This window comes from Pongo pygmaeus, chromosome Y (assembly GCF_028885625.2).
Source record: "Pongo pygmaeus isolate AG05252 chromosome Y, NHGRI_mPonPyg2-v2.0_pri, whole genome shotgun sequence".
Classification (NCBI taxonomy): Eukaryota; Metazoa; Chordata; class Mammalia; order Primates; family Hominidae; genus Pongo; species Pongo pygmaeus.
In genome coordinates this window covers 6790640-6817687 of record NC_072397.2, presented here as the reverse complement: position 1 = coordinate 6817687, position 27048 = coordinate 6790640, and the positions used below count along the sequence as shown (strand labels likewise).

Genomic DNA, 27048 nt, shown 5'->3' with positions numbered 1-27048 from the left:
AGTAATCAATATTTTATTAATTTTTTTCCAAGTTTCACCCAATAATTTTGTCAACCACCAATAGATAGTGCCTGTAGTTAATAGAGTAGGTGATTTTTCTCTTTACTTTTCTATTTTCATTGTTGTTATTGAAACCCAGGCTGGAGTAGAGTAGGATGATCATAGCTCACTGTAGCCTCCAAGTCCTGGGCTCAAGAAATCTTTCTGCCTCAGCCTCCCAAGTGGCTGGGATTACAGGTATGCATAGCCAACCTTGGCTACTTTTAAAAATTGTTTTGTAGAAATAAGGTCTTGCTATATTGCCCAGGAAGTTCTTGAACTCCTGGGCTCAAGTGATCATCCTGATTTGGCCTACCAAACTGATGGGATTACAGGTGTGAGCCTCCATGCTGAGCCATGGCAATTTTCTGTTTCACTTATCTCTTCTTTTCACCATTAACACCACCAATATCTCCACCATCACCACTGTAACATCTTTACTTCTAAAAGGGAGATAAAGTAAAGAAACATATGGAAGGCAGCAATGACCAAGGCCATGATTCTCAAAAAGAGTTAGGAGATACTACATTCAATAATTGTTGGGACAGAGATGGGATTATCTACAATGACTGGAATCACAGAGTTGGAATTGCAGGGGCAGGTCTTGCTCCAGAGACAAGAGTCAAGCTGAAAGTCATAGCCTGAAGGGGCATTGAGAGGTTTTCTGTATTACTTATTTTCACACTGCTTTAAGAACTACCTGAGACTGAGTAATGTATTAAAAAAAAGAGGTTTAATTGACTCACAGTTCTTCAGGCATAATAGGAATCACGCCTAGGAGGACTCAGGAAACTTACAATCATGCCGGGAGGTGAAGAGGGAGCAAGCACCTTCTTCCCACGTGGCAGAAGAGACAGAGTGAATTGTGAAGTGCCAAACACTTTTGAACCATTGGATCCCATAAGAACTCACTCACTATCATGAGAGCAGCAAGAGGGAAATCTGCCCCCAATCCAATCATCTTCCACTAGGACTTTCCTCCAGTTGGATACAAGATTTGGGCAGGGACACAAATCTTGAAAGAAAACACAAATTGTTTTCTTTCCTTTGAATCTATTGAAATGTTAAAAATAAAATAAAATAAAACACATTCTTTGAAAAAAAAGAAAAGAAAAAGAAGAAGAAGAAGGAAAAAAACAAGCAAAAAACCCAAACATGTTCCAATTCAAGGTCTCCCAAGCTATATAAAGAGCTGAAGTTGAGACTAATATATTTGTGTATGCCTCTTCCCATCATTTTGAAATGATTGTCGTGTTTTCCTAGGACCAATTTCATGAGCACTAAATATAATCATTCTCTAATCTATGTACAACACAGCAGAAATTGCTAGTTTGAGATGCTGAAAATTTCTAATGAAATATTTTGGAATTTCTCATCTCCTTTCCTCCCAGAGGACTTTCTACGAATCCAAGGATATTAACAAAATTTGTATTCATACACTGGTGTCAAAAATTCTATTTCCCTGCTGATTGACAGTAAAATCCTGGTTGGGTTGGTGCCTCTGTTGCCTCTAGGAAGTGGAATGGGACAGAAACGTTCATGGACCTGGAAGGAATTCTTCAAAACCACAGACTCTTTTTCTTGAAAGTAAGTTCACCTGCCATGCAGCTCAACTCACACACACATGACAGTGAGAAGTGCCTTACCTGGGCTTTCAGAAGGTGAATGGGAAGTCTTGCCACTTGGGTTGTCATTTCTTATTTCAACACACTCCCTACTCAGACCCTCCACTATTCATTCAGCCTTCCCCATTTCCACCTGAAATTCTTGGTGCTTCTCTTAACGCAGAGCTGTTAGTTCTATCTACTGGGACACTCACGTTGCTTCATGGAACGTCGTTACGTTATTTTGTTTGTTTGTTTTTTCTGTTATTTTATTTCTGTTTTTTTAATCCCCTGCAATACTTCTTTCTGATGACATGAATAGATATGTGGTAGATAAATAGGGATACCAAAATCTGTTTATAGTATTCATATCAGGTATATGATATAAATGATATTCTTTTTAAATGTTTAGTTTTAATTTTAAGTCCTGGGATACATGTATTAATGATATTCTAATCCTAAAGCCCTGTAAGGGAAAAGAGGAAGAAAGTAAGTCATTTATTCATGGTTAAACAGCTGGTAAGGCGGAGCTGGAATTTATATCAGGCTGGCTTCAGATGCAAACTTTCCTCACCTATCACAAAATGTTGTCTCCCCATAAAAGAAGTGAATGGATGAGGGACTCATTGTGTACTTTGTTTGTATTGACACATTTTTCAAAGGCTCCTCATAAACTTCATATAAAGCATCTTTAATGGCTTAGGAAAACGAACATATAATAAAATGAAATAAAATGAGTATACCTTTTTTTTTTTTTTTTTGAAATGGAGTTTCACTGTGTCACCAGGCTGGAGTGCAGTGGTGCATTCTCAGCTCACGGCAACCTCTGCCTCCTGGGTTCAAGCGATTCTCCTGCCTCAGCCTCTCCAGTAGCCTGGACTGCAGGCACATGTGAGCCACTGCACCTAGCTTAGTGAATATATCTAAATGCTTCCTACTGATCAAGAAAATTGGGAAAAAATCCAGTAACTGTGTTCCATAAAACTCTTAGAAAACTGTATGCTTTATTACCTATTGTATATACCTCAGGGACCACTCATTAAAACATTGTTTTGTTTTATTTATGGCAGGAAAATTTTCTGTTATAGAGGCAGATTTTAGCACAATTAATCTTAGCAGCATATTCAGTTTATGTCATTGGCAAGATTATGGTCATGTATAGATACACACATACATGCATGCATGTATTGTGTTTACGTGTGTGAAACATATAGTATAAATTTATATCATTTGTTTTACATACATCCTTAACCATACATAATATATTTCTGAGAGTGTGCATGTGTGTGTAAAATCTTAGGCAATAAAAATAGTATCTAAAATAGAAAGTGGAAATTGTCCCTTTGTTTATCTTTCAAGAGACTGTACAGATGTAAGCGTAACTGGATTGTGGCAAACTGACCATAATTTTATATATACATATTATATATATATGTTTTTATATATATACTAAACAATATACACATGATATACTATATGCATGCACATACACAGTATTTAAGCACTATGTACAGATTATATATAGTATATTTAGATACTATATATAGTATATATAATATATTTAGATACTATATAGTACGTATGTTTATATAGTGCTATAAAATACACATATATACTTACATGGCACATATATTTATATAGTATATATATCTGTATATTATATATACTTTTACTATATATACATATAGTATATATATTTTTTATATATTTTTTACCTTCAGAAGTAATGGCTTTTATGAGGATGGGAGAATAACATGAACATGTAGCATTTGCTACATGGGTGTGAACTAATGTCTTTGATAGAAGCAGAATGTCATCATTCATGTCAATAGATGTGTCAAAAAGATGCTAACATTAAACGACTCATCACACATCCCAAGTGTCCTTTTTCCTAATTAGTGTAGGCTTACTTTACTTTGAAATGAACAATATCAACAGATGAATGGCTAAAGGAAATGTGGTACAGCTACACAATGGAATGCTATCCCAACTTTAAAAAGAAGGAAATCCTGCCATTTGCGACAACAAGCAGGATGTTATGCTAAATGAGATAAACCAGACACAGAAAGAGACACTGCATGATCTCTCTCATATATGGAGTCTATGAAAAAGCCTAGCTTAGAGAAACAGAGAGTAAATTGGTGCTTTCCAGGAGCATGGATAAGAGGAATGGGGTGGTAATAATCCAAGGATACAAAATTTCAGCTAGACAGGAGTGATAAATAATAAGTATTTGGGTGAGGGATATGTTAATTAGCTTTGTTCAGCGAGTCCATACTGAATGCATATATCACATCAAGTTGTACTCCATAAATATATATGAGTATTATTTGTCAATATATAATTAAAATGTAGGAGAATCTGGATGCAACATATATGGGAAGAACCTGTACTACCTTTGCAACTTTTCTGTCAGCCTAAAGAATTATAAAATAAGAAGTTTAATTTTTCAAAGTTAAAAATGGAAAAAGATTGTGCTTATCAAAGATCATCCCAAAAATCCCAAGGAAAGTAAATGTTCATTTTGAAATATTGTTTGTAGCATTTGCAAGCATCAGTTAGAACAAATATGCAACATTGTTTCAAAAGAAAAGTTTGTATGCTCTAAAGAGCTTTACTTACAATTATTTTTTAGTGTACGTAAGTGTAAAAACACACCTACCCTGGATATGTATGCATATAATATGTATCTGTGTATCATGTATATGAGTTTTTTAACACACATATGCATGTGTGCGTGTACACACACGCACACATGCATATAGTGGTCAGTACAAGACTAGAATACTATATCTCCTTCTATTTTACTTACTATTACACATGAATATATATTAAGGCCTCTTACTGATAAAATCTTGAAAAAATTCCAGTAACTTTGTGTTTCACAAAACTCTTGGAAAATTGGCATAATGATATATTCCTCAATGTTATCTCTTCATCTTCACAAGGGAGATTATTAGGATGTTTATGAGAAAGAGGAAAAAATAGTAAAGAAGTAAGTGTGAAGGGAGAAAGAAAGAATAAAGATGGAAGGATATCTTTCTCTACACACCAAACTAGTAAAAAATACAGTTCACAAAATTCATGGAAATATTTTTGTCTATCCACATTGCAATATGGCCTTGATGGTAACTTGGATATTGACCAAGAAAGTGGATTTCGGTGATGACTTACCTTGTCTCCAGGGAAAGCCTCCATTTCTCATTAAAAAGAAAAGGCACAAAAGAAATATCACAAAGTATAGGGTGAGGCTGTTTAACTGGACCCAGTGGTGCAAACTGGCCAAACACTCTCTCTGATCACATAAGCATGTAGAGATTAGGGGCTTGCAGTAGGGTAACTTGAGCTTCTGCTACTAGTGGAGGAGAATGACGCAAGCCAACTGATTCTTGGTGTTTTGCTATTATTTAGATGCACACTTTACAGGTGAATGTAACAAAGCCCTTTAGCACAGTACTGCAAGTCTTTCTCTTCCTAGGTTGAGCGTGGATTGATTCCCAGTGTTGAGAAACAGTTTTCTTTTACTTATTTATTTTTATTATCAACATATAATTACATAATAAAAATACATAACCTCAAATATGTTGCCTTTATTTACAGTTCTTCCAGAAAATGCTTTATCGCTTAGTCCTCAGGAAGCACATCTTAGTAAAGACCAGCTGTTAATATCATCATCCATTCCACCAAGAAACACTGTATTTATACTTCATATTTTAGGCTGGAAAGTAGTTTCCCACATTAGCTCAGTTCTAAATAAAGGGTCATTGAGGAGGTGTTATGAGATGCATTTTTACCCCTTTCCCAGCTGGGCACACTACAGATTTCACGGTGTTTGTAGTCTCTACAAAGTAGGGAGGCTAGCAGCTGGTTTTAGATTCAGATAATGCATATTACAAATAGGTATTCTGCATAAATATTTCCCATTTAGAAACTATAATTTCAACTGATCTTTTTATATTGTTGTCTTTGCAATGGGTGAGCAATAAATACACATATTTTTCATTTGCACCTAAGAGGTGTTTATTCAGAACTCAGGGTGCATTAGGCTTTCTGTTGGGTGCTTGTGTTTTCAGAGTGCTTCTGATATGTCGCTGACATTCCAATAAATTAACAATATGGTCCAATCCAAATCACTTGGGTAAAAGAAGCTACCTTATGGTGTTTTTGCTATTGTTGTTTTAATTTTTTAGATGGAATCTCACTCTGTTGCCCAGCCTGGAGTGCAGTGGGGTGATCTCAGCTCACTGCAACCTCCACCTTTTGGGTTCAAGCGATTCTCCTGCCTGAAGCTCCTGGGTAGCTGGGACTACAGGTGCCAACCACTGTGCCCAGCTGATTTTTGTATTTTCAGTAGAGATGGGGTTTCACCATGTTGACTAGACTGGTCTCAAACTCCTGAACTTGTGATCCACCCACCTTGGCCTCCCAAAGTGCTGGGATTACAGGATTGAGCCACCACGCCCAGCCCTACGTATCGTTTTTAACTGTATTTGCTATTACAAGAAAACAAGAAGGAATTTCCTTGTCTTCATGTCATTTTAACCATCCATTTGTCTTGGGGACTAATCACTAAAAATGCAGAATTTGATCAGTAATGAAGTGTACCAGGTTCACCCCATATCCCCACATGCAACTAACATCTCAGGCCTTTTTTCTTTTTTTCCTGAGATGGCAGTCTTGCTCCGTTCCCCAAGCCGGAGTGCAGTGGTGTGATCTCAGCTCACTGCAACCTCTGCCTTCCAGGTTCAAGGGATTCTCCTGCCTCACTCTCCTGAGTAATTGGGATTATAGTTGTGGGCCACCAAGCCTGGCAAATTTTTGTATATTTAGTAGAGATGGGGTTTCACCATGTTGGCCAGGCTTCTCTCGAACTCCTGACCTCAAGTGATTCACCTGCCTCAGCCTCCCAAAATGGTAGAATTACAAGCATGAGCCACCACACCCAGTGTCTCCAGTGATTTTGTTATTGCAACTCAGAAATAAACATAAGGATTCTTATCACAAATGTGATGTGTGATAGAATGAAGAAAATGTTCTGAAGCCCAGTGGAGATAGACACAGGTGTGAAGATCATGGAATTAGATTAGCCAGTGAGAGTTGTTTACAGAAAGACTTGTTTAAAGGAGATTTGTTCAAAAAAAGATGTGCTATGTGTACAGAAGAGATGGAATATTCCTATTATTTCACATATTTTTAATCTCTTCTCTCACATGCCTTTTACCAGAGCTAACACTATTCTTGATAAAGTGCCTAAACACCTTGCAAAAGTAGGGATAAAATCTAAGGGAAAGAAGAGTTGTAAAATCTACGAACATCCAAACCAGCTCTTGAGTCATCAATAACTTTTTTGTCAATACTGATGGCTTATCTTGGATTTTTGATTGCAAGGAAAAGAGACTCATCAGACAAGTGTTGCTATGTAGACAATGTGCCCTGTAACGGGGAATTTTAGGACAACCAGGATCCTTCCTTCTCAGACAGCCAAGAATGATCCCTTCCCTCTTTCTGTCTTTCCCTTCCTCTTCCTCTCTGGGGGATATAGTTTCTTCCAGATCATGTTGTCTTGCCTTTCACTTGATCCAATTTCCTCAGTGCTTCCCAATTTCACATTGTCAAATGTCTCCACCTTCATCTATACTTTAAACATGTTCATTCTGATTTCCATTTTTATTTTTATTGTCAGGGGCTGTCATTGATCTATATCCTCGTCATCATCATCATCATCATCATCATCATCACCATCATGACTTCTACTATTATTATTCTTTTGTAGGGAAAACTGAGTTTTTCTTACTGAGTAGCCACAGACTATAACAACATGGAAGAAAATGAGAAAAAGGCCAGGCACTGTGGTTCATGCCTGCAATCCCAGCACTTTGGGAGGCAGAAGGTGGAAAATCACTTGAGGTCAGGAGTTCAAGATGAGCCTGGCCAACATGGTAAAAACCCATCTCTACAAAAAAATACAAAAATTGCCATGCCTGATGGCATGTGCCTGTAATCTCAGCTACTCAGGAGGCTAAGGTGGGAAAATCCCTTGAACCTGGGAGGTGGAAGTTGCAGTAAACCAAGATTGCAACACCACACTCCTCCAAGATTGCAACACTGCGCTCCCCCATGATTGCACAACTGCACTTCAGCCTATGCAACAGAGGGAGAATTTTTCTCAAAAAAAAAAAAAAAAAAAAAAAAAGAAAGGAAGGAAGGAAAAAAAGGAAGGAAAGAAATGAGAAAAAAAGGGTTTTATTTTATACATAGCTTCTAACCCTAAAAAAGGAAACAAAAAAATAAAAAAAATGCAAAAAATACATGATCTGCCTCTCCATTAAGATAGGAAATAAGATCAATAACTTTAAAAGGGTAGGAAATTGAACTATTGTCCCAAGTCTGATTAATTCAGGACAACTGCTACAGGGTACAATTGTGTGAATATTTGCCCATCTATGAAGAATAAAACCAGGACAGGCTCAACTTGTACACTATTTATTTGTTAAAGGACTTGTTGTGGTATCTGCTTATAGTAATTATATGGTGGATTAATATAATAAAAGTCAAATTTATGCTGCTTTTTAATAGAAATAGTGCATTGTGTGGTTTTGATATTTTTGTCAATTTAAATAGGTGATAAAATATGTCATGGTAAATGAGATGCTTTCTATGGCATCTTGGACTAGAACCAAGATGATAATCCATAGGCTCTAGAAGTTCTGGCAGCAATGTGAATGCTCATTCAATTAAATTACTTTTCCTGAAATTCCAAGGGGTCAAAACTGCAGAGGACAGAGGTAACCACGAGATTTAATTTACACGGCTCACAAGTGAATGCCATATTTTCTCGGTTTTTTTGTATAGTAAACACCTATATTAATAGCATAATTTTGAAGTTGCAGCCTATTGCTTCAAAATGTGAGAAGTCAAAACCATGCATTCATTCCTCCTATAGGCCTAACATTGGAATAATATTTCCAGGGACCATTTAAAAAACTGTCAGCTTACTCTTATTTTTTTAAAAGGAAATATTAGTATTATTTTTCTCCAGCATACATGGTTCATAAAAGACTCACATAATTTGAAATTCTTGTATGCTAACATGCTGTAAATTCTTATTTTCCTAGGTTACTCTAATAGTTAATAGAGATTGCAAAATGTTAGCTCTCCATATTACCAAGTATTTTATATATACCCCTAAATTAAGAGAGACACATCTTAAAACATTAGTTTGTACTTTGTTTCTGCTAGTGCAGAAGATACACTTAATTGAGTTTGAAAAACAATTCCCTGGGTTGGAAGAACAAAGTTAAAACTCGTTATATAATGGGTCCCACTTAGGTTTATAAGAAAACTGTGGCTAAATGGTATAAACAGTAATGGAACTGTGGCTAAATGGTATAAACAGTGACGGTGTATCCTGCCAAATTTCTTTTTCTCTCAGGAGCAAGCCAGCATATAGAAATTTAGATTTCAGAGTCGAGGAGGGACAGGATGAAAAATACTGCACATTTAAAACTTAAGTATATCAAATATTCACACTTAAATGTATTCTTATTTAAATATTTGATAGATATTTAAGGTGGAATCACTCTTCCTAAATGAGAACATTAAACCAAAGTAGTTGGGTTTGGAGGTGGGGATCTGTCCTGGGTCCACTGCTGAATGTTCTTCTAATGGTATTTGAGGACAGAGGAAGGAGATTCTGAAGCAATCAGGTAGGGAGATAACAGTTTCTCCAACTGCCCAAATCTGGAGAAAAGGTGTTTTGCCTGTGGTCTGATGGGGATGACACAATGCATTGGGGATGGTGGGGTGATAATAATAGCCACATATTTCAAAAAGTCTGTGCACTGATCACACAGGTTAGGCAGTCCATGGACATCGTTGGCTAGGAGCAGGTGTCCTGGGGTTTCAGCTCATTCAAAGAGTGCTGCTTTTGAAAGCCAGTCCTATTTAATGCATTTTGGTGCACATTCTGTAGCAATCCAAGCCTGCTTTCTTCTATGCTAAGCATTATTCACAATGTTTCCGTGTGCCTGTATCTTCTTTGTGCTCTCTAACCTTAATCTTCCAAGTTCCATGCACTCTCCGTGTGCATTCTGGTGAGATGCAAGCAAAACAAGGGTTTTAAAGTGCCATTTCAGCCAAAAACTGAGCACAAAGCAAAATAAGCACAAGTAAAATAAAATCATAGGAAAAACTGAGAAACTGTTTTAAATGGGCACTCTACAAAATTCTATGAGTACTCTGAATCTACTCTGTGTTTATGTGTGTGTGTGTGTACATGACAAGTTTTAAGATATAAAGCTATCAATGTTCTCCATAAATAGAGAGATTATAGTGATTTTTTTCTTCCCCAAAATGTCTACAGGGAGGCATATATTTCTGCAATAACCAGGTTTTTTAGAGAATAGTTGACAAGCACATGCTCTTAAAAACAAAACTTTATGATTGTGAACACTATAAATTTTACGTTCTAAGTCTGCAACCTTGAGCAATTTATTTAATCTTCTGGACCCCAGTTTCCTCATCTGTAAAATGACAGTCTGCACCCTGGAACTAGTAAAAGGATTAAATGACTAAATGCATATAACTTATGCAGAACAATATGTTTTGATGATTATCTGAAGGTTTTAAAACTTGAAACAAGTGATTGCTCTGTAAATGGCTGAATCAACACTTTTACAAAATCTCTTAAGCGTTTGTTTGAAAAGTTTGCCTGTAGGTAATGCATATCCTTATGCATTGTTTTGTAGTTTTCTATTATCATAATCTAAAAACCATAATGGCTCTTTAAATACTAGAAATAACATCCAATAACCCAGGCAAGCCAAGCATGTTAGTTTGAAAGCTGTGATCATAATGTATATACTTCTAGAAACAGGTGTTGCATAAAAATGAAGCTAACATCTGAGCCCACAAGAAACCAGTTTGACCTGTTGTACCACTGAAGTGTAATAGTGGCTCTACTATTATAAATTGGGCACCATCTGATTTCTCAGTTTTTACAGGAGTTGTTAGGTTTATATTTTGGTGTGCCAGAAATGCATCTTTCCATTTCCTTTCTGCTGAGTCCAAGTTCTAGTGTTTAGGGCCCAGGGCTGAGAAATATTTTTCTTTTGTGTAAACTTCCAGCTATGGCTGTTGGCAATTTGTCTTAGTCTCCAAGGACTCACCCTCTGGCCCTTTTAAGTATCAGTGACCTCGAGAACTAGTTGGAACATTCCACTTTAATGAATGCCACCTGTTAATTTCAGGCAGGGTTTTCTCCTGGCCAATTTTTCTCATTTTTTTCTAATTCTCTTGCCTCTAGAGGAAACCAGATTATTTATGGATGTTCTAAGTATTTACATGGATGATCATTTTAGAGAAAGGTACATTGGACCTTTTTTATATCCCAGTTTCTTTCAATATATTAATAAGATTTTGCAGAGAAAGTATCACTTTTACTTCCTTAGCATAACCTTTTTTTTTTTTTTGAACCAGATGGCCTAGGAGATGTGACATATGCATATATTTCCTGGGAGTTCTGAGAAACAACAAAAAACACCCTTATGTCTGGCTGATAGAATTAGCCTGCTAATTAATTGCTAAGTCAAGGTGCATCTGGCTGCACATAAAAATAATTGAAAGAACTTCCACATCAGAGGAAGGCAGCCCACAGCCAGGATGGCACAAGACAGAAACATGAACAGCCTGGAACCACTGAAAATGACCCCAAATCCCCTTCTCTTCCACTGCTTATTTTTACTGAAGACAATTCTAGTCATGCTCTGGTCCCGTCACTTTCTTGCTAAAGGATATTGATATCCCCATTATCATGATAGCAACCAATCCAGGAAAAAGTTTTTGGCCCTTTTAGCACTTATAAAATAACCTAGTCTAAGCCCAACCTTTCGACCAGCCTGTCTGAAATCCTCTCCAAGGTATCTCATCGTTCTCCTCTCTCTGTTGAAACAAGTTCCTAAACCCAAGCTTAAGGACAAATGCAGTTCCAGGTGGTTTTTGATGACTATGCTTTATCAGTTCTGGTACATGCAGATATAAGATGATGCATTTTTTATCATTTTTTTTCCTTCTTTTTTACTTCTTATCTTATTACTGTCTCCATCACCCTTAAAAAGAGGACAGTAATTAATTTCTGAGTGCTCCTGCTCTTTAATGCTTTCCTTGCATCCAAAGCCCTCTCATTCCAATGCAGACAATTCTCATGGTTACTTCCAAAGTGAAGAGTTCTGAATCTTTTGCAACCTAAATGAGTTGGGGTTAGTTGAGAACCAGCAATAAGTACATCACTTTTCTTGGAAATTCAGACACAGGTTCACCGAACCACAACTCAATAAAGATGTGTACTTTAAGTTGACATCCTGTGTATTCCTAAATATGTGAACTTTTGAGAATTACTGCTAAATGTCTCAACTAAATACACTCATAATCCACTTTGGTGCAATCATTTGGTGTCACTCAATTGACTTCGGGACAAAGCCCAAACTCCCTGTCTTGCAGTTGGAGGTTTTTTATCAGCTAGTTTCTTTCTGTCTCATTTTTCACACCTTTCTAAAAAAACACCTTATATTTTTCACCCATGATGCAGAAGACTTGTCTTCCTATGTCTTCTTCTGTCTTCTCACTTCAAAGGTGTGTAATTCTATCCTCCCCACAACACACCACCCACTAATATTTTTTCTACAGAGTTGGAAAGACCTGGCTTAGGGGTTTCTTCAGACAGAATGTATTCCCAGTCTTCCCAGACTAGGTTAAGGGCAGTGTCCAGACATTTATTAGCACCACTTATTAGCATGGGTGCCATCTCCAGCACCCCTTGCCTCTCCTTGCTTCTGTGTTTCTCTGCCTTCTCCTCAAGTTTTGTGGTGTGAGAAGTTTGTTCTTCAGTTTTAACAACAGCCCAGCACAGGGCCTGAGGCAGTGGAGATATTCAGTAAAGTTTCGCTGAATGGATGCATATAATTTTTAGCATTCCTTGAGTTATTCAAAATGAACAAGAATGCATAAAATACTCAAAACAAGAGTGAGTCTCCCTCCAGCTGAAATTTGCTAAAAATTAGACTTTGAATGCCTGAAGATGACATTCAGTTAAATATGTATATATATATATATGTATGTATGTATATACATGTTTATTTGTGTACATTTAATGAAAGTGCCATTCTTAGAGATTTAAGTGCATTCATACCTGTGAATATGTCTATATATGTAAATTATGTATGTGTATATATGCATATGTGTCTATATGTGAGTATATAGTGTAATGCTCCTTTTCGAAGCGGAATGCATTCCAAAACTCCCAGTGGATACCTGAAACCACAGATAGTACCAAACCCTTTATATACTATGTCTTTTATTAAATATACACACTTATTATGTAACTTAATTTATAAAGTAGAGGGAGTAAGAGATGAACAATAACTAATAAAATAGAACAACTATAATATAATGTCATAAATGTTATGTGAATGTGGTTTCTTTCAAAATATCTTATTGAAGTACTCGTATATTTTTAGGCCATAGTTGATCACAGTAAATGAAACTGCAGAATGTGATTTCACAGATAAAAAGGAGTAATGTAATACACATACACACACACACACACACACAGAGGAATGTATATATGAGCACAAATGTGTTATATATTTGTGTGTATATGAGTCTGTGTGTGTTTATGAGTGTGTGTGCATATATATTTAATGGAATTGACATCTTCAGGAATTTAAAGTACATGATATCTATGTATATATGTAAATGTGTAACATATATGTGCATATATGCATGTGTGCATATACAGTATATATAATGTAAACATACAAGTCATGCATCACTTAGCAATAGGTTTCTGAGAAAAGTTTCGTTAGGCAATTTCATCATTGTGCAATCATGTAGTGTACTTACACAAAACTGAGGTGTAGCCTATAGCACACCTAGGCTCTATGGTATAGCCTAGTGTTTCCAGGCTACAAACCTGTATAGCATGTGACTGGAGAGAAGACTCCAGGCAACTGTAATGCAATGATAAGCATTTGTTTGTCTAAACATATCTAAACACAGAAAAGGTACAAAAAAAATGATATTTTAATCTCATGACACCATCATCATATATGTGATCTATATTTGTCCAAAACATTATGCTGTCTGTGACTCTATACATACATACATATATAGGATAGGTACATGTATATACATACATAATGTACACATACATGTACATATATACATATATGCATATGTGTGTGCATGTATTCTCCTGTGTGCCTTCACAACATGACTGAGGCCAACAATATCTGAAGGATTTAGTTCACATATTCCAAAGAGTCTGGGTCCTTGCTATATTTCTTTACTTGCTACTTAGCAAAGATTATCATGCAGGACCTTGACTTACAAGTGTTTGCTGTATAACTTCTTGGAGAAAAACTGGGATATGAGGATATGCTATCCTGTTATCCATCAAATTGTCCTGTCCAAGTGGGCATGTTTCCAAGTCAGAACATCTTTCATTATGAAAGGGGAGTAATGCAGGTGCCTGCCCCTTAGAGCTACTATGAATGTGAAATAAGTTCATGATGGCTGGATGCACAGGAAGGAATTGACAATTGAGCTCCCATTGGAATGACAATGATTTTCTGCCTCTGGAGTTTCATTCAGTAGAATTTCTTGCTGTCACTTGAAGGTTTACTCACCTAACGCTTTCTATTTGAAACTGTTAAGGCATTAGTTTGTTGAATACAACTCAAAACACGGCAACACAAGAATAACCAGTGGTAACAATAACACATTCAAACACTCATTTTCAGGCAGTGTCATCTCAGGAGCTTCACCAAACAAGGCTTGGTTTTCCAAAATCAGGCCAGCAGAGCCTCCTCAACTGTGCAGCTGGCCAAAGCTAAAGAAACCATCCCATTACCAAATGTATTTATCCATTTGTAGCCTATTTGAGAGCTATCACTTAGCATTTACAAAGAAAAAGGCATTCAAAGAATAACAAAAGTAAATAAAATATGCAACCTACTAAGAAAGAACAGATGCATAATTGTTTGTATAAAGCATTAGAAAATAGTGTGATATTTTATTATTAAAATGCTGCTGAAAAATTTATACATATGTGTCTGGCCACATATATCTTCTGTGATTACTTAAGGCAAAAGGAAGAACAAAACCTCAAAATAATAACCCAAGGAACCATTAAACCCTGTGTGCCTTTGAAGATCAAGGAAAAGCCTGGAAAGGATTTTTACTTACTTTTTTCTCGTTTTTTTCTTTTTTCTCTTTTTTTATAAATAGCAAGTATCTTTTCTCATAGAACTCTATGAAGATTCTATAACTTCTGTTCATGTAGAAATGAGATATCATGTAAGATGTACTAAATCACTTTTAATCATAATCCCCTGTAAAAACTAAAGCTATTCATTTAACAGGAACTCTTCTTTTCCTTAAGATGTCACAAGCCTGTCATGTTGTTGTATATATTGCTAGCAGGAGACAATTGGAAAAATGAACAAATACTGGAATTCATATTATAGACAGACAAAACCAGCATGGATGCCACACATCCGTTCCTTTGTAGTTTCATGGAAAGCCTATTTGTGGTTGCTCAGGTGGGGTCATACATTGCTTGCAGAAACTGCCTGATCATAGCTCTATGAAAAATGAATTGGGAATGAAATCTTACCATGACACCTCTGTGTAGGAAAGAAATGTTGCTTCACGTGTGCTAAGTTCAGATCATAATATTTCACTTATTTATATATAGAGAATCACTTTCAAATTTAACCCAACATAAGCAATGGGAGTTGGAGGTGATTTTATGTATTTCTAAAAACAGTTTTCTTTTTTCTTGAGGTCACTCTCAAACACTGATATATCACTATAGTTTGAGTATATGGATTCAGTAATCAAAGTTGTTACTGCAAAAGAGTCAGGTAGCTGGACAATTTTTATGGGGAATCCTCACTTTAGTAGAGGCATTTAACACTGGATTTCTAGAATAACCCACAATGCAGCCAAGGGACATGATCTTCACACATCTTTGGCTGGTGTTTCTTGGTAATGCAGTAATCTTTGAAAGACAAAATATAGAGCAACCATTGCTACTGTGTTTCCTTCTGCCTTGTAACACTCCAAACTTTCCTGAAAATGAGTAATGAGAAAATGACAAGCTGTTGGAGAGACAAATCTTTGATCCCCAAGTAACCAATTTAAAATGGACGAATAAATTCCATTCAGTGTCTTGTCAGTGAAGATATCCTAATTTCCCAAAAAAACCCATGCAAAGCAGTTTTAATGTTCTATCCTTTTCCCCCCATTCTTCTATAATATTCATTGTTTGGTGATCAGATAAATCCACGAAAAGTGATATTTTCAGACAAGCATATGTTTTATCCTATAAATGATATAAAAGATTTTTAAAAACCTGTTAACTGATAAATAAGGGACTAGGTGCTTAAACAAGAAACACACATGTCTTCCTTCAATCTGATTAGCTAAGCTGAGCAGGTACTTCATCAGCCAAATCCTCCGGCAGCTGCTAGAGAACACAGAGCCGTATTTACTCCAAGGGACATAGCCCCACCAAAGGCAAGCTTTCTTCTTTTTTGGCAGGGTCCTGACATAGGAAGCAACTCTTCCCAAATATATTCAAAGGGCAAGAGCTACAGAACAGGACTTGTATTTTTTTTTCTCTGCTGATTCTTTGTGTGTGTCTGTGTGTGTGTGTCTAATTCAACAAATTTTAAATACATTCCACTTTTAGCACCTGTCTCTGTGCTGCAATTTCATGAAAGCTAACACTTACAAATCAAAGTTTTCTAAAACAATGATCTCCTAAGAATGCTCTACATGCATCTGTGCAACCTGACAGGAGAAATAGGCCACACAAAACTTCTGAGTCTTCCGTTTGACATCACATATTCCTACAAATGAAAATCCCATGTCAGAAAATCCCATGTCTTCGTTTACATGTAATTAAGAAGAAAAGCCTCTTTTGCTGTAGAGGAACTAAGGTGGTACGACTAATATGTGTGTGAAAGCACAATCTTGCTAAAAGTTCTTTCAAACTGAAAACACAAATAAAAGTTTTTCTCTTTTTTGTCTGCAGTTTTTGTTTGAACTCACAGCTATATACATTTTTATTTTTTACAAAGTTTCTTAAATATAGTTCAGGCTGGTGGAACACCTCTTTCCACAGAACCCTACAATTTTTCTACACAGTCAATTCTCTTACTTTGATAATAAAATTCTACATTTCCTTCTCTCTAGATTATAGCTCCATGTGCTGTGTAAAAGCCCGTAGATTCTTTCTTCACTTAAGAAGAGCCATCCATTTTGTAGCCCAGATAGAAATGTTTAAATTTCCATTGTAATTAAAAAATATTAAGTGTCCCTGGCTGAGTTTTGGAAGTGTTAGCTGCTACCATGATGTTGGAAACACACGGGTCCTTGAAATGCTGATGTCCTAGTCACAGGAAACATCTGTTGGCATGGTTGAGATCTTAAAGCAGTATTGTAACAGAAACATATACTTTTCACATTTCATATGGTCAGAACTTGATCTCACAATACTGGAAAATGCCAATGAGAAGGGTCTGCTGGGACAGGATGACTGCCCTTTTGCATTTTTATCTAAAGTCAGTGGCACAAAAACATTCGTGGTTTGGAGATTTTCTTTCTCCTTATTTGTCTCTTCTATGTTGTTAAGCAGTCGGGACAGAGGGATAGGAGGGGAAATACGGAAAAGCTATACTCTAGTGGTGGAATGTCCGTGGGGTAAATTTGTACTGTTTTGTCCTCCACTGAAGGTGTTAAAAGTGTGTAAAGGCTGCATTCCTATCAGTGTGTTTGGAATCATGGTGATGGTGTTTGGCGTCATAAGTGGGATGTCATCTGGAGACCGGCGCAGCGTGAGGGTGTAGTCTGACGGGCAGGTGAGCCTCAGCGTGTCCTGTGCCTGCAGCGACTCACACTCATGATCGTGTTCCAGCTGCTTCATCTGTAGAGACATGATCTCTTCATTCTGGATGTGAGCGATATCATTTGTGGTGTTTCTCTGGGGACTGGGGCGCCTGTGAGTCTCATGGCGCCTCTTGTCCTTTTTGTAGTACAGCGCTGCAAAAGCTAAGATGTTGAGGAAGAGGAGCGACGCCCCGACGGCAATGGTGACACTTAATTCAGTGGAATAATCTCGTTTGGTTTCAATGAGGACAGTTGTGTCCTCGGGCCCTGTTTTGTGAGGGTCCTTAGAGTGTTTGGGATTGTTGGCAGGAGTGATTGCTGGGCGTTTGGTCGTTGGCCATATCTTGGAGGGAGATCGCCGGGTACCATAGGGAAATGATGTCATGTCTGGTGGAGGAACCTTTGTGGTTGTTGAAACATACTGGAATATCTCGTTCAAGTTGTGCAAATGAGGAACGAGTTCCAACCAGAAAGCCACTTTCGTTGCCCGGTAGTGATCTCTCACTCTGGGTTTCAAGCCAATATGCAGATAGAGCTGGTCTTTGGGATTATACTTGGACCAGGCCACTTCTTCAAAGCGGTTGGGTTTTGTGTGAATGAATTTGGTATCCTGAGGAACTGGTTGATTTGGATCACTGGGGATAGAAGGAAGAAAAAAAGAAAGGTCATACTCTTCCACATGTCACATGAAATTATTTAAACCAATAAATCAGGAAGTTACAATCTGATCTTCATATATATGTATCAATGAGCACAAAATACCCAAGCAGCAAAGGTACATTCTGCTTTAATCCTAGACATGTCTATCATGTTGTCTTTTCCTTTAAAAATTGCTCTTATTTTTCTTTTAAATATAAATCCTGATAGCAGCATTATGCAAATTTTATAAAATGTTTACTATTTTTTAACGCATCAAATGATCTTCAAAAATAAAGGAAAACTAAGTGTCTTTGGGAAAAATTTCAATATTTCACGTTTCACTGTTTTTGAACTGTAAAACTCATTCAGGATTGATTTGCCCCAAAGGGGTATTTGGGAAGGTCTGGAGACATTTTTGGTTTTTGTAGACAGAGGGCAGTTCCTATGAAGGGTGGAGGTTATGGATGCTACTAAACACCCTCTGGTGCACAGTAGAGACCCCCACAGCAAAGAAGTTATCTGGACCCAAATGTTAACAGTACTGAGGTTGAGAAATTCTGATTAATTCTGAGAAATTCTGTTCAACAAGTGGGCATTCTCTTTCTTACTCAATAATTGCATTTGAAGTAAATGAACACATGTTGCAGTTTTAGCAATGAAAATTGATATTAACACTCAAAATAAAATAGGATTTATAATTAAAAGCTGTAAATCAACACATGTATCATTTGTTTGCTCTCTATTTGAAAGTAAAATACATACACACATGGACAATTTTTGAAGACTGAGTTCAGATAAGATGAGAGCACATTACAGCAGCTGTAAGAAGTTTGTTAAAATGGTACATATATTTATGGTGAGGTTAACATGTTTAGGATAAATAAGACACCCAGAAACAAGCTGAGAGCTGTTACAGATGCTAAATTGTGCTTGGAAGCTATACACTGAAGAATTATCTTATTATTATTTGCACAAGTGGGCAGAGGTAGAAGGAGAATCATAAAAATTTGGAGATAATTCATAAAGCATAGAGCCTTTAAACATCTTTGCAACTAACCCTTTTAAGAAAACACTTCCCCTTCAAAAAACAAATATACCAAATTCTCATTTCTTCCTTTCCTGATGGTTGATAAAGTAAGCTATAAAACCAATTACATTTTAAGGTTTAATTGTTACAAAAAAATTGAGATTGTGCATGGTAAAATGTCATCTAATGGTTAGTATTCAGCATTGAGATGTGATGTGCAGACCCAGGCAGGCAGGGAATTGCAACATCCTGATCCATGGTTCCAGGTGTAAGCTAAAGTCCATCCTCCAGGTAACTCCTCCTTAGAAGGACTTTCATGAAGCTGCCTCCAATCATTGCATATTGGCCTGTATGGCAGAAGGTTACAGGACCAAGGAATAGTATGTATCTAGTCATTACCAGACATTGTGCAGGATTCAAACAATATACTTGACTCAGAGATGCCACATGTGCCAAAGGAAGATTTTCTCCCCTCAATCTGAGTCTGTGGTGGTCATAAAAGAAATAATGTCCCTGTATTCAAATTTCTGAAGCTCTGGCTCATTAACAGCTATGAAATATTTAGCAAATTTTCCAGCCACTGTTGGCCTTACTTACCCATCTACATAGAGAATAAGAATATCAGGCTTGGAGATAAGTGATGAAGGTTGAAAGATAATGACAAAATGTCTGACATATGGTAAGAATTCAGGAAATATTATCCCTTTTCTTCCAATATAAAAATTAGAACACATACAATATTGCAAGGGAGGGGGAACTAGGGAGTGATGGAGTGATATACTGTGTATCAGAGTACATACTATAATTGTAAATTATGTACATTATAGAATATATAAAAGTATACTGTATATTACATACTAAAAGTATACTGTGTACCACAGTTTATACTGTACTAACCATATACTATATGCAGTATATATGTACACATGTATATCTATAGATATAGATATAAGATGTATAATGTAATAGAGAAGAAAAAGAAAGTTGACCTCTAACTTTTAGTGGAATGCACACTAACTGCTGTGCTTTCACGTTACTAAGAGGGTGAGAACAAATATATATATAAAATCACGTAGGTTCGAATACCATGAGATTTCATATTTATTCATAAACAATATATTTGAAAAGTCTACTGCTTTTTATTTGGTATGCATATATTTTGATACGGCTTTGAAAAAATACTGGATTCATTTTATCATCTCATGTTTCTTTTGCTTCTTTAAGCCTTCTGAAATAATTATAAAATTTTTACTTAATTAATGTATGTGGAAAGAAAAATAAATGAATAAATATTTTAGGAAAAACTTCATACTAATATTTGTTATTCATTTTTAGTGTTCTAAAGAAACAAATGGAAGTGAAGATTTCTCCTTTTTTCATGGATCCAATTTTTCTAAATTGGTTCTATTAGATGTGTGGCTATCTCATCTATTAAGCAGTGAGAATCTAGCAAAAGGAGTGTTCTGTTCATGTTGACTACTAGGCAATTTTTGAACGATTCAGGGTATATTTGAAAAGTAAAGAAAAAACATTTATTCTGTTCTTTAAAAAACAAATAAAAAACATTTATTCTTGAAGAATAAAGAAGTGGATTTGGGAAATCCAGATAAGTGAGCTGCTGCCTGATATAATCTGTCTATTAAAGATCTCAGAGATGTATAGCCAGGATTCTTAAGCCCTGATAAACTTGTGGAGATTATGACAGCCCACGTCATTCTCTCTCACCAAACCCTGCAGACAGTGAGGTCTAGATGTTTGATATCAGTGTTTTATTCTTTAGTTTTTATTCAGCATAAGAAATGTTTAAATTCCTGTGAGTAAAATTAAAGATTGTAATGACTGAGGATAGAAACACAAGTTGATCTCTCTAGTAGAAGACTCAATGCATGTCTTCCTCTTTATCCCCTAGCACCTAACACAGACATTTCCACCTGTCCTGTTTTATTTGAGATGTAATCTTGGCAGCGGAGACTCAAGTGCATTTCTAAGGTCTTGTTCATTTCTTTAGCTAGATATGGGTATAGTACTATGATCTCTCTAAAAATATCTGTAAACACTCTCAGCTGTTCCTTTAAGTAGTATAGGGTTTCCTTATACCCAAAACATTGCTAGCAAACTAGTTTATTATGCATTCAGTGACTCCTCCACCACACCAGGGGAGGATGTTCATTCATTCAGCTTAAAATCCCTTTTTGGTAATAAAGGTCACCTTTACAACTAGAATTATGCTGCAACTCTCTGTAACCAATCCCTGCTAAATACTTCATTGGGACTTCTTTTTTCCTCAACAGATTTAGCAATGGTTGAATATAAATTATCGATAGAATAGAGAACATTCAACAGCAGTGATTGTGTCTGATGCAAACAAGATAGAAATCAATCTGATGTACAAGCCTCAGACTCAGTGGAAACAACATAAAAAATGAAAATATATGTTGATCTGATTTTCCATGACAAAACTCTCTTCCCATTTCTGACTTCCAATAGCACACAACTTCTTCTATTACATATTATAATGCATTGTTTGATTACTTTAAAGCACTGCTCTTTTTCATATCTTATAAAGAGACCAAGATTTGGCTGGGTGCAATAGCTCAAGCCTATAATCCCAGCACTTGGAGAGGCTGAGGTGCACAGATCACGAGGTCAGAAGTTTGAGACTGGGACAACATGGTGAAACCCTGTTTCTACTAAAAATAAAATTATCTGGGTACACTGGTGGGAGCCTGTAATCCCAGCTACTTGGGAGGCTGAGACAGGAGAATTGCTTGAACCCAGAGGCGGACGTTGCAGTGAGCTGAGATCACGTGAGATCACGCCACCACACTCCAGCCTGTGTGATACAGGAAGACTCTGTCTCGGAAGAAAAAAAAAAAAAAAAGACCAAGTTTCCCCCACTCCTTTATGCCAATCTCTTTCCACATAGAGCTCAAAATGAGAGAATCCTGGATCAATGGGCACCTGAATTTTATTGATCAGCTTAGACAAACCCTTTTCTCCTGTTTCCCAAATAATTATAGAGGAAAATAAGTTTAATTCCCTAGAACTCTTTTCAAAACTTAGAGTTAGTTTTCACTTTTGCTTGATGGTGATTCTCGTTTCCAAAAATGGTTTTAATCTACCTTATTTCTACAATGGCTTTTCATGTTTGGGCTTACTCAGTTCTCTTCAAGCATGATTTTAGTCCCCTGACCTGGACTAACATTGAAACACCTCCTTGCTACAGGGGAGAATCCCCCTCAGGCACAGGCCTGGGCCCTTGCTTCCCTATTCAAAATAATAATTAAAAAATAGCAAGGATTATTTGAGGCCCTGGCATTCACTTATTTCAACATCTTGTCTTGATCAAGGTTTTCATGGTTTAGAGCTTCTGTAGCAACTTCCTTCTCATTTCTATTGTGTGTGCTTGCTGAATCTGCCTTTCTAAGATGGTAGGGCCCTCTTACCTAATGCTAACATGAAAATATACAGGTGACACGATTTGTAAGCAAGGATCCAATTGTCCGTCCCTCTCTCCTTCTTCCCTTCCTCCCCTACTCCCTTCCCTCTTTTCTCTCTCACTCTCCTTTTCTCTGTTTTCCTTCTTTCCCTTACCCATTCCTCCCTTCCCTCAATCCTTTCTTCCTCTCCTCCTCCATTACCTCTTTTTTCTCCCTTTCTTCCTTCCTTCCTCTCTCCCTTCCTTCTTTTTTGTCTCCATCCACTTTTATCCTTGCCTCTCTCCCTAATCTCTTTTTCCTTCTTTCCTCTCTTCTTTCTTTCTCCTCCCTTCCTCTCTTCCTTCTTTTCATTCACTCTTTCTTTCCTTTGCTTCCTTCTTTTCTTCCTTCCTTCCTCCCTTCTGTCCTTTCACCTTCCTTTCCTTCTTACATCTTTCCTTTCTCTTCTCCCTCTTCCCTCTTTCTTTCCTTCCTTCCTCCCTTCCTTTACTCCTTTCTTGATTCCCTCCCTTCCTTCTTCCTTCCTTCTTTCCCTCCCTTCCTCTCTCTCTTCTTTCCCTCCCGCCCTTCCTCCCTCCTTCCTTCCTCCTTCCCTTCTTTCCTTCATCGCAACTCTCCTTCCTTCAGTCCCTTCATCCTCCCTTCCTTATTTTTCCTGACATGCACATTCCAACATCATTTTTCTGTGATCATCCAAATTCCAAAGGTATATGCATACCAGGTATATGTACTTATAAACTCATAGTAAGGGTCAGAACCATCTGTTTTGAGATGTCTGTAAAGAAGCATCCAGACACCATTCACTTCATCTTCACAAACATTTGCCATCAGGAGACTGTGCTGTGCCTGCAGGTTTAAAACACATGATATGATGACCACTGAGAGTGGTGAAGCATGTCCTGGCACAATGTGATCCTCTCTCCACAGCACTGTGTAGTGACAGACACTCTGGAAGCTATTCTTGTTTCCTTCTGTCACCTCCAGTGCTGGAAGGGAACAGTGAGGGTATGCAGAAATATCCCCTCCTTTTCTGTGAGTCATCGTCTGAGTGTGTGCTCTGTAGAATGGTGTTAAAATTCCCAGCTAACACCATGACAACAAATAAGATACATCCCATGTTTTCTTCTTACAGGCATCAGGTTGGTTTGTTCTCTGCACCTGACAACCAGGGAATGCTTCTGTGCCCTGGAGTGATCAGGCCACCATCCAATGTACAATAAACAAATAACTAGCAACAGTGAAATTCCTCATTTCCTTCTCTTATGGGGCTGCCAAAGAAGTGTGATCACTTAAACTATTTATATTTGAATCCACATCTTGCATTTCACATGACATGTAAGTTCTGAGTAACTTCCTTGATGAATCATTTGAGTCATTCTAATACCTTTCCAATGAAACAAAAGAACTCACTGCATTAATACAGGCTGTTATTTCAGGGATGTTTCCTATGGATGGAAGAAACAAAAATAGACGCTTCAGACAGACTGACATTCAGGCTCTCATTACCTCAGTGAACTCCCTACCTGAAGCTTTTGATTTGAGTAGCATCAGAGAATCTCTGCTCTCGTGATTCTAGTGGTTTTTCCTTCCTCATCTCTTCCAGCAATGTCAGGGCCTTCACAAAAACTAGAAGCACCCTCATCACAGACCATGAATGGCAATGTGAATGTACTCCCTAAATGCAGGGTGGAAATCACAGGCTCTAAACCAAGTGACTTTAAGAAACAGATTCATGGCATTAAAAACACTCAGTAACAGAGAGATCACTGGTATTCTCATGGCTCTTTCAGACTTTCATGATATCTTGGTAAAAGTGTCCATTTGATGCCAGTAATGATAATAATCACCTCATAGAACTAATTAACTTCCTTTATCTTTTCCTTTTTTTTTTTTTTCTTTTTTTCTTTTTTTAATAATGACATAGCCAGCCTCAGTCTCATAGCCTTTGGGAGTCAGGAGGAGTTAATGAGAATTTTACAGCATTATTTAGAGTTCACTATTGTTTTAATGGTTCTATAAAACATATGAAGACTGGTGGGTGGAGCCAAGATGGCTGAATAGGAAGAGCTCCAGTCTACAGCTCCCAGCATGAGTGATGTAGAAGATGGGTGATTTCTGCATTTCTAACTGAGGAACCGGATTCATCTCACTGGGGAGTGTTGGACAGTGGGCGCAGGACAGTGGTTGCAGTGCACTGAGTGTGAGCTGAAGCAGGGCGAGGCATCACCTCACCTGGGAAGCACAAGGGGTCAGGGACTTCCCTTTCCTAGTCAAAGAAAGGGGTGACAGCACCTGGAAAATTGGGTCACTCCCACCCTAATACTTCGTGTTGTGGGAAGTCAGGGACACCAAATGGAGGGACTGGCTGAAGCCATGGCAGAAGAACTTGGATTCTGAAGATTTCATAGACATTCATTAGTTCCCCAAATTAATACTTTTATAATTTCTTATGCCTGTCTTTACTGCAATCTCGAAACATAAATTGTAAAGATTTCATGGACACTTATCACTTCCCCAGTCAATACCCTTGTGATTTCCTATGCCTGTCTTTACTTTAATCTCTTAATCCTGTCAGCTGATGAGGATGTATGTCACCTCAGGACCATGTGATAATTGCATTAACTGCACAAATTGTAGAACATGTGTGTTTAAACAATATGAAATCTGGGCACCTTGAAAAAAGAACAGGACAACAGCAAATGTTCAGGGAATAAGAGAGATAACCTTAAACTCTGACTGCCAGTGAGCTGGGCAGAACAGTCATATTTCCCTTCTTTCAAAAGCAAATGGGAGAAATATTGCAGAATTCTTTTTCTCAGCAAGGAACATCTCTGGGAAAGAGAATACATGCCTGGAGGTATAGGCCTATAAATGGCCCCCCGAGGTAAGCCTATCTCTTATGGTTGAGGCCATAGGGGTGAAATAGACCGCAGTCTCCCATAGCTCTCCCAGGCTTATTAGGAAGAGGAAATTCCCACCTAATAAATTTTTGGTCAGACTGGTTGCTCTCAAAACCCTGTCTCCTGATAAGATGTTGTCAACGACAATGGCGCCCAAAACTTAATCAGCAATTTTAATTTCGCCCTGGTGCTGTAGTCCTGTGATCTCGCCCTGCCTCCACTTGCCTTGTGATATTCTATTACCTTGTAAAGTACTTAATGTCTGTGACCCACACCTATTCGCACACTCCCTCCCCTTTTGAACATCCTTAATAAAAACTTGCTGATTTTGCGGCTTATGTGGCATCGCAGAACCTACCGACGTGATGTCTCCCCTAGAAGATCAGCTTTAAAATTTCTCTCTTTTATACTCTGTCCCTTTATTTCTCAAGTAGGCTGACACTTAAGGAAAATAGGAAAAAACCTACGTGACTCTCGGGGCAGGGTCCCCAATAACTGTGCTTTTCCAATGGTCTTAGCAAATGGCACACCAGGAGATTATATCTCACACCTGGCTCGGAGGGTCCTACGCCCACAGAGCCTCACTTATTGCTAGCATAGCAGTCTGAGATCAAAGTGCAAGGTGGCAGCTAGGCTGGAGGAGGGGTGCCTGCCATTGCCAAGGCTTGAGTAGGTAAACAAAGCGGCCAGGAAGCTCGAACTGGGTGGAGCCCATTGCAGCTCAAAGAGGCCTGCCTGCCTCTGTAGACTCCACCTCTGGGGGCAGGGCATAACGAAACAAAAAGCAGCAGAAACCTCTGCAGACTTAAATGTCCCTGTCTGACAGCTTTGAACAGAGTAGTGGTTCTCCCAGCATGCAGCTGAAGATCTGAGAATGGACAGACTGCCTCCTCAAGTGGGTCCCTGACCCCCAAGTAGCCTAACTGGGAGGCACCCCCCAGGAGGGGCAGACTGGCACATTGCATGGCTGGGTACTCCTCTGAGACTAAACTTCCAGAGAAACAATCAGGTGGCAACATTTGCTGTTCAACAATATCTGCTGTTCTGCAGCCTCTGCCGCTGATACCCAGACAAAGAGGGTCTGCAGTGGACCTCCAGCAAACTCCAACAGATGTGCAGCTGAGGGTCCTGACTGTTAGAAGGAAAACTAACAAACAGAAAGGACATCCACACCAAAACCCCATCTGTACATCCCCATCATCAAAGACCAAAGATGGGGAAAAAACAGAGCAGAAAAACTGGAAAGTCTAAAAATAAGAGTGCCTCTCCTCCTCCAAAGGAACGCAGCCCACACCAGCAACAGAACAAAGCTAGACACAGAACAACTTTGACGAGTTGAGAGAAGAAGGCTTCAGATGATCAGACTACTCTGAGCTAAAGGAGGAAGTTTGAACCCATGGCAAAGAAGTTAAAAACCTTGAAAACAAATTAGATGAATGACTAACTAG

At 37.8% G+C, this 27048-nt stretch overlaps 1 protein-coding gene across 14 annotated transcripts in view; it reads right to left on the bottom strand.

Moving 5' to 3' along the window:
* Positions 1-15468: 15468 nt before the first annotated feature.
* LOC129025937 (neuroligin-4, X-linked) overlaps positions 15469-27048 on the bottom strand; it is a 292127-nt gene continuing 280547 nt past the window's right edge. For all 14 annotated transcript variants that reach the window (XM_063661009.1, XM_063661012.1, XM_063661007.1 and 11 more), the window contains one exon: positions 15469-18229. In XM_063661009.1, the coding sequence (XP_063517079.1) occupies positions 17380-18229 (850 nt within the window). In that variant the 3' untranslated portion in view covers positions 15469-17379. The remainder of the gene's footprint in view (positions 18230-27048) is intronic.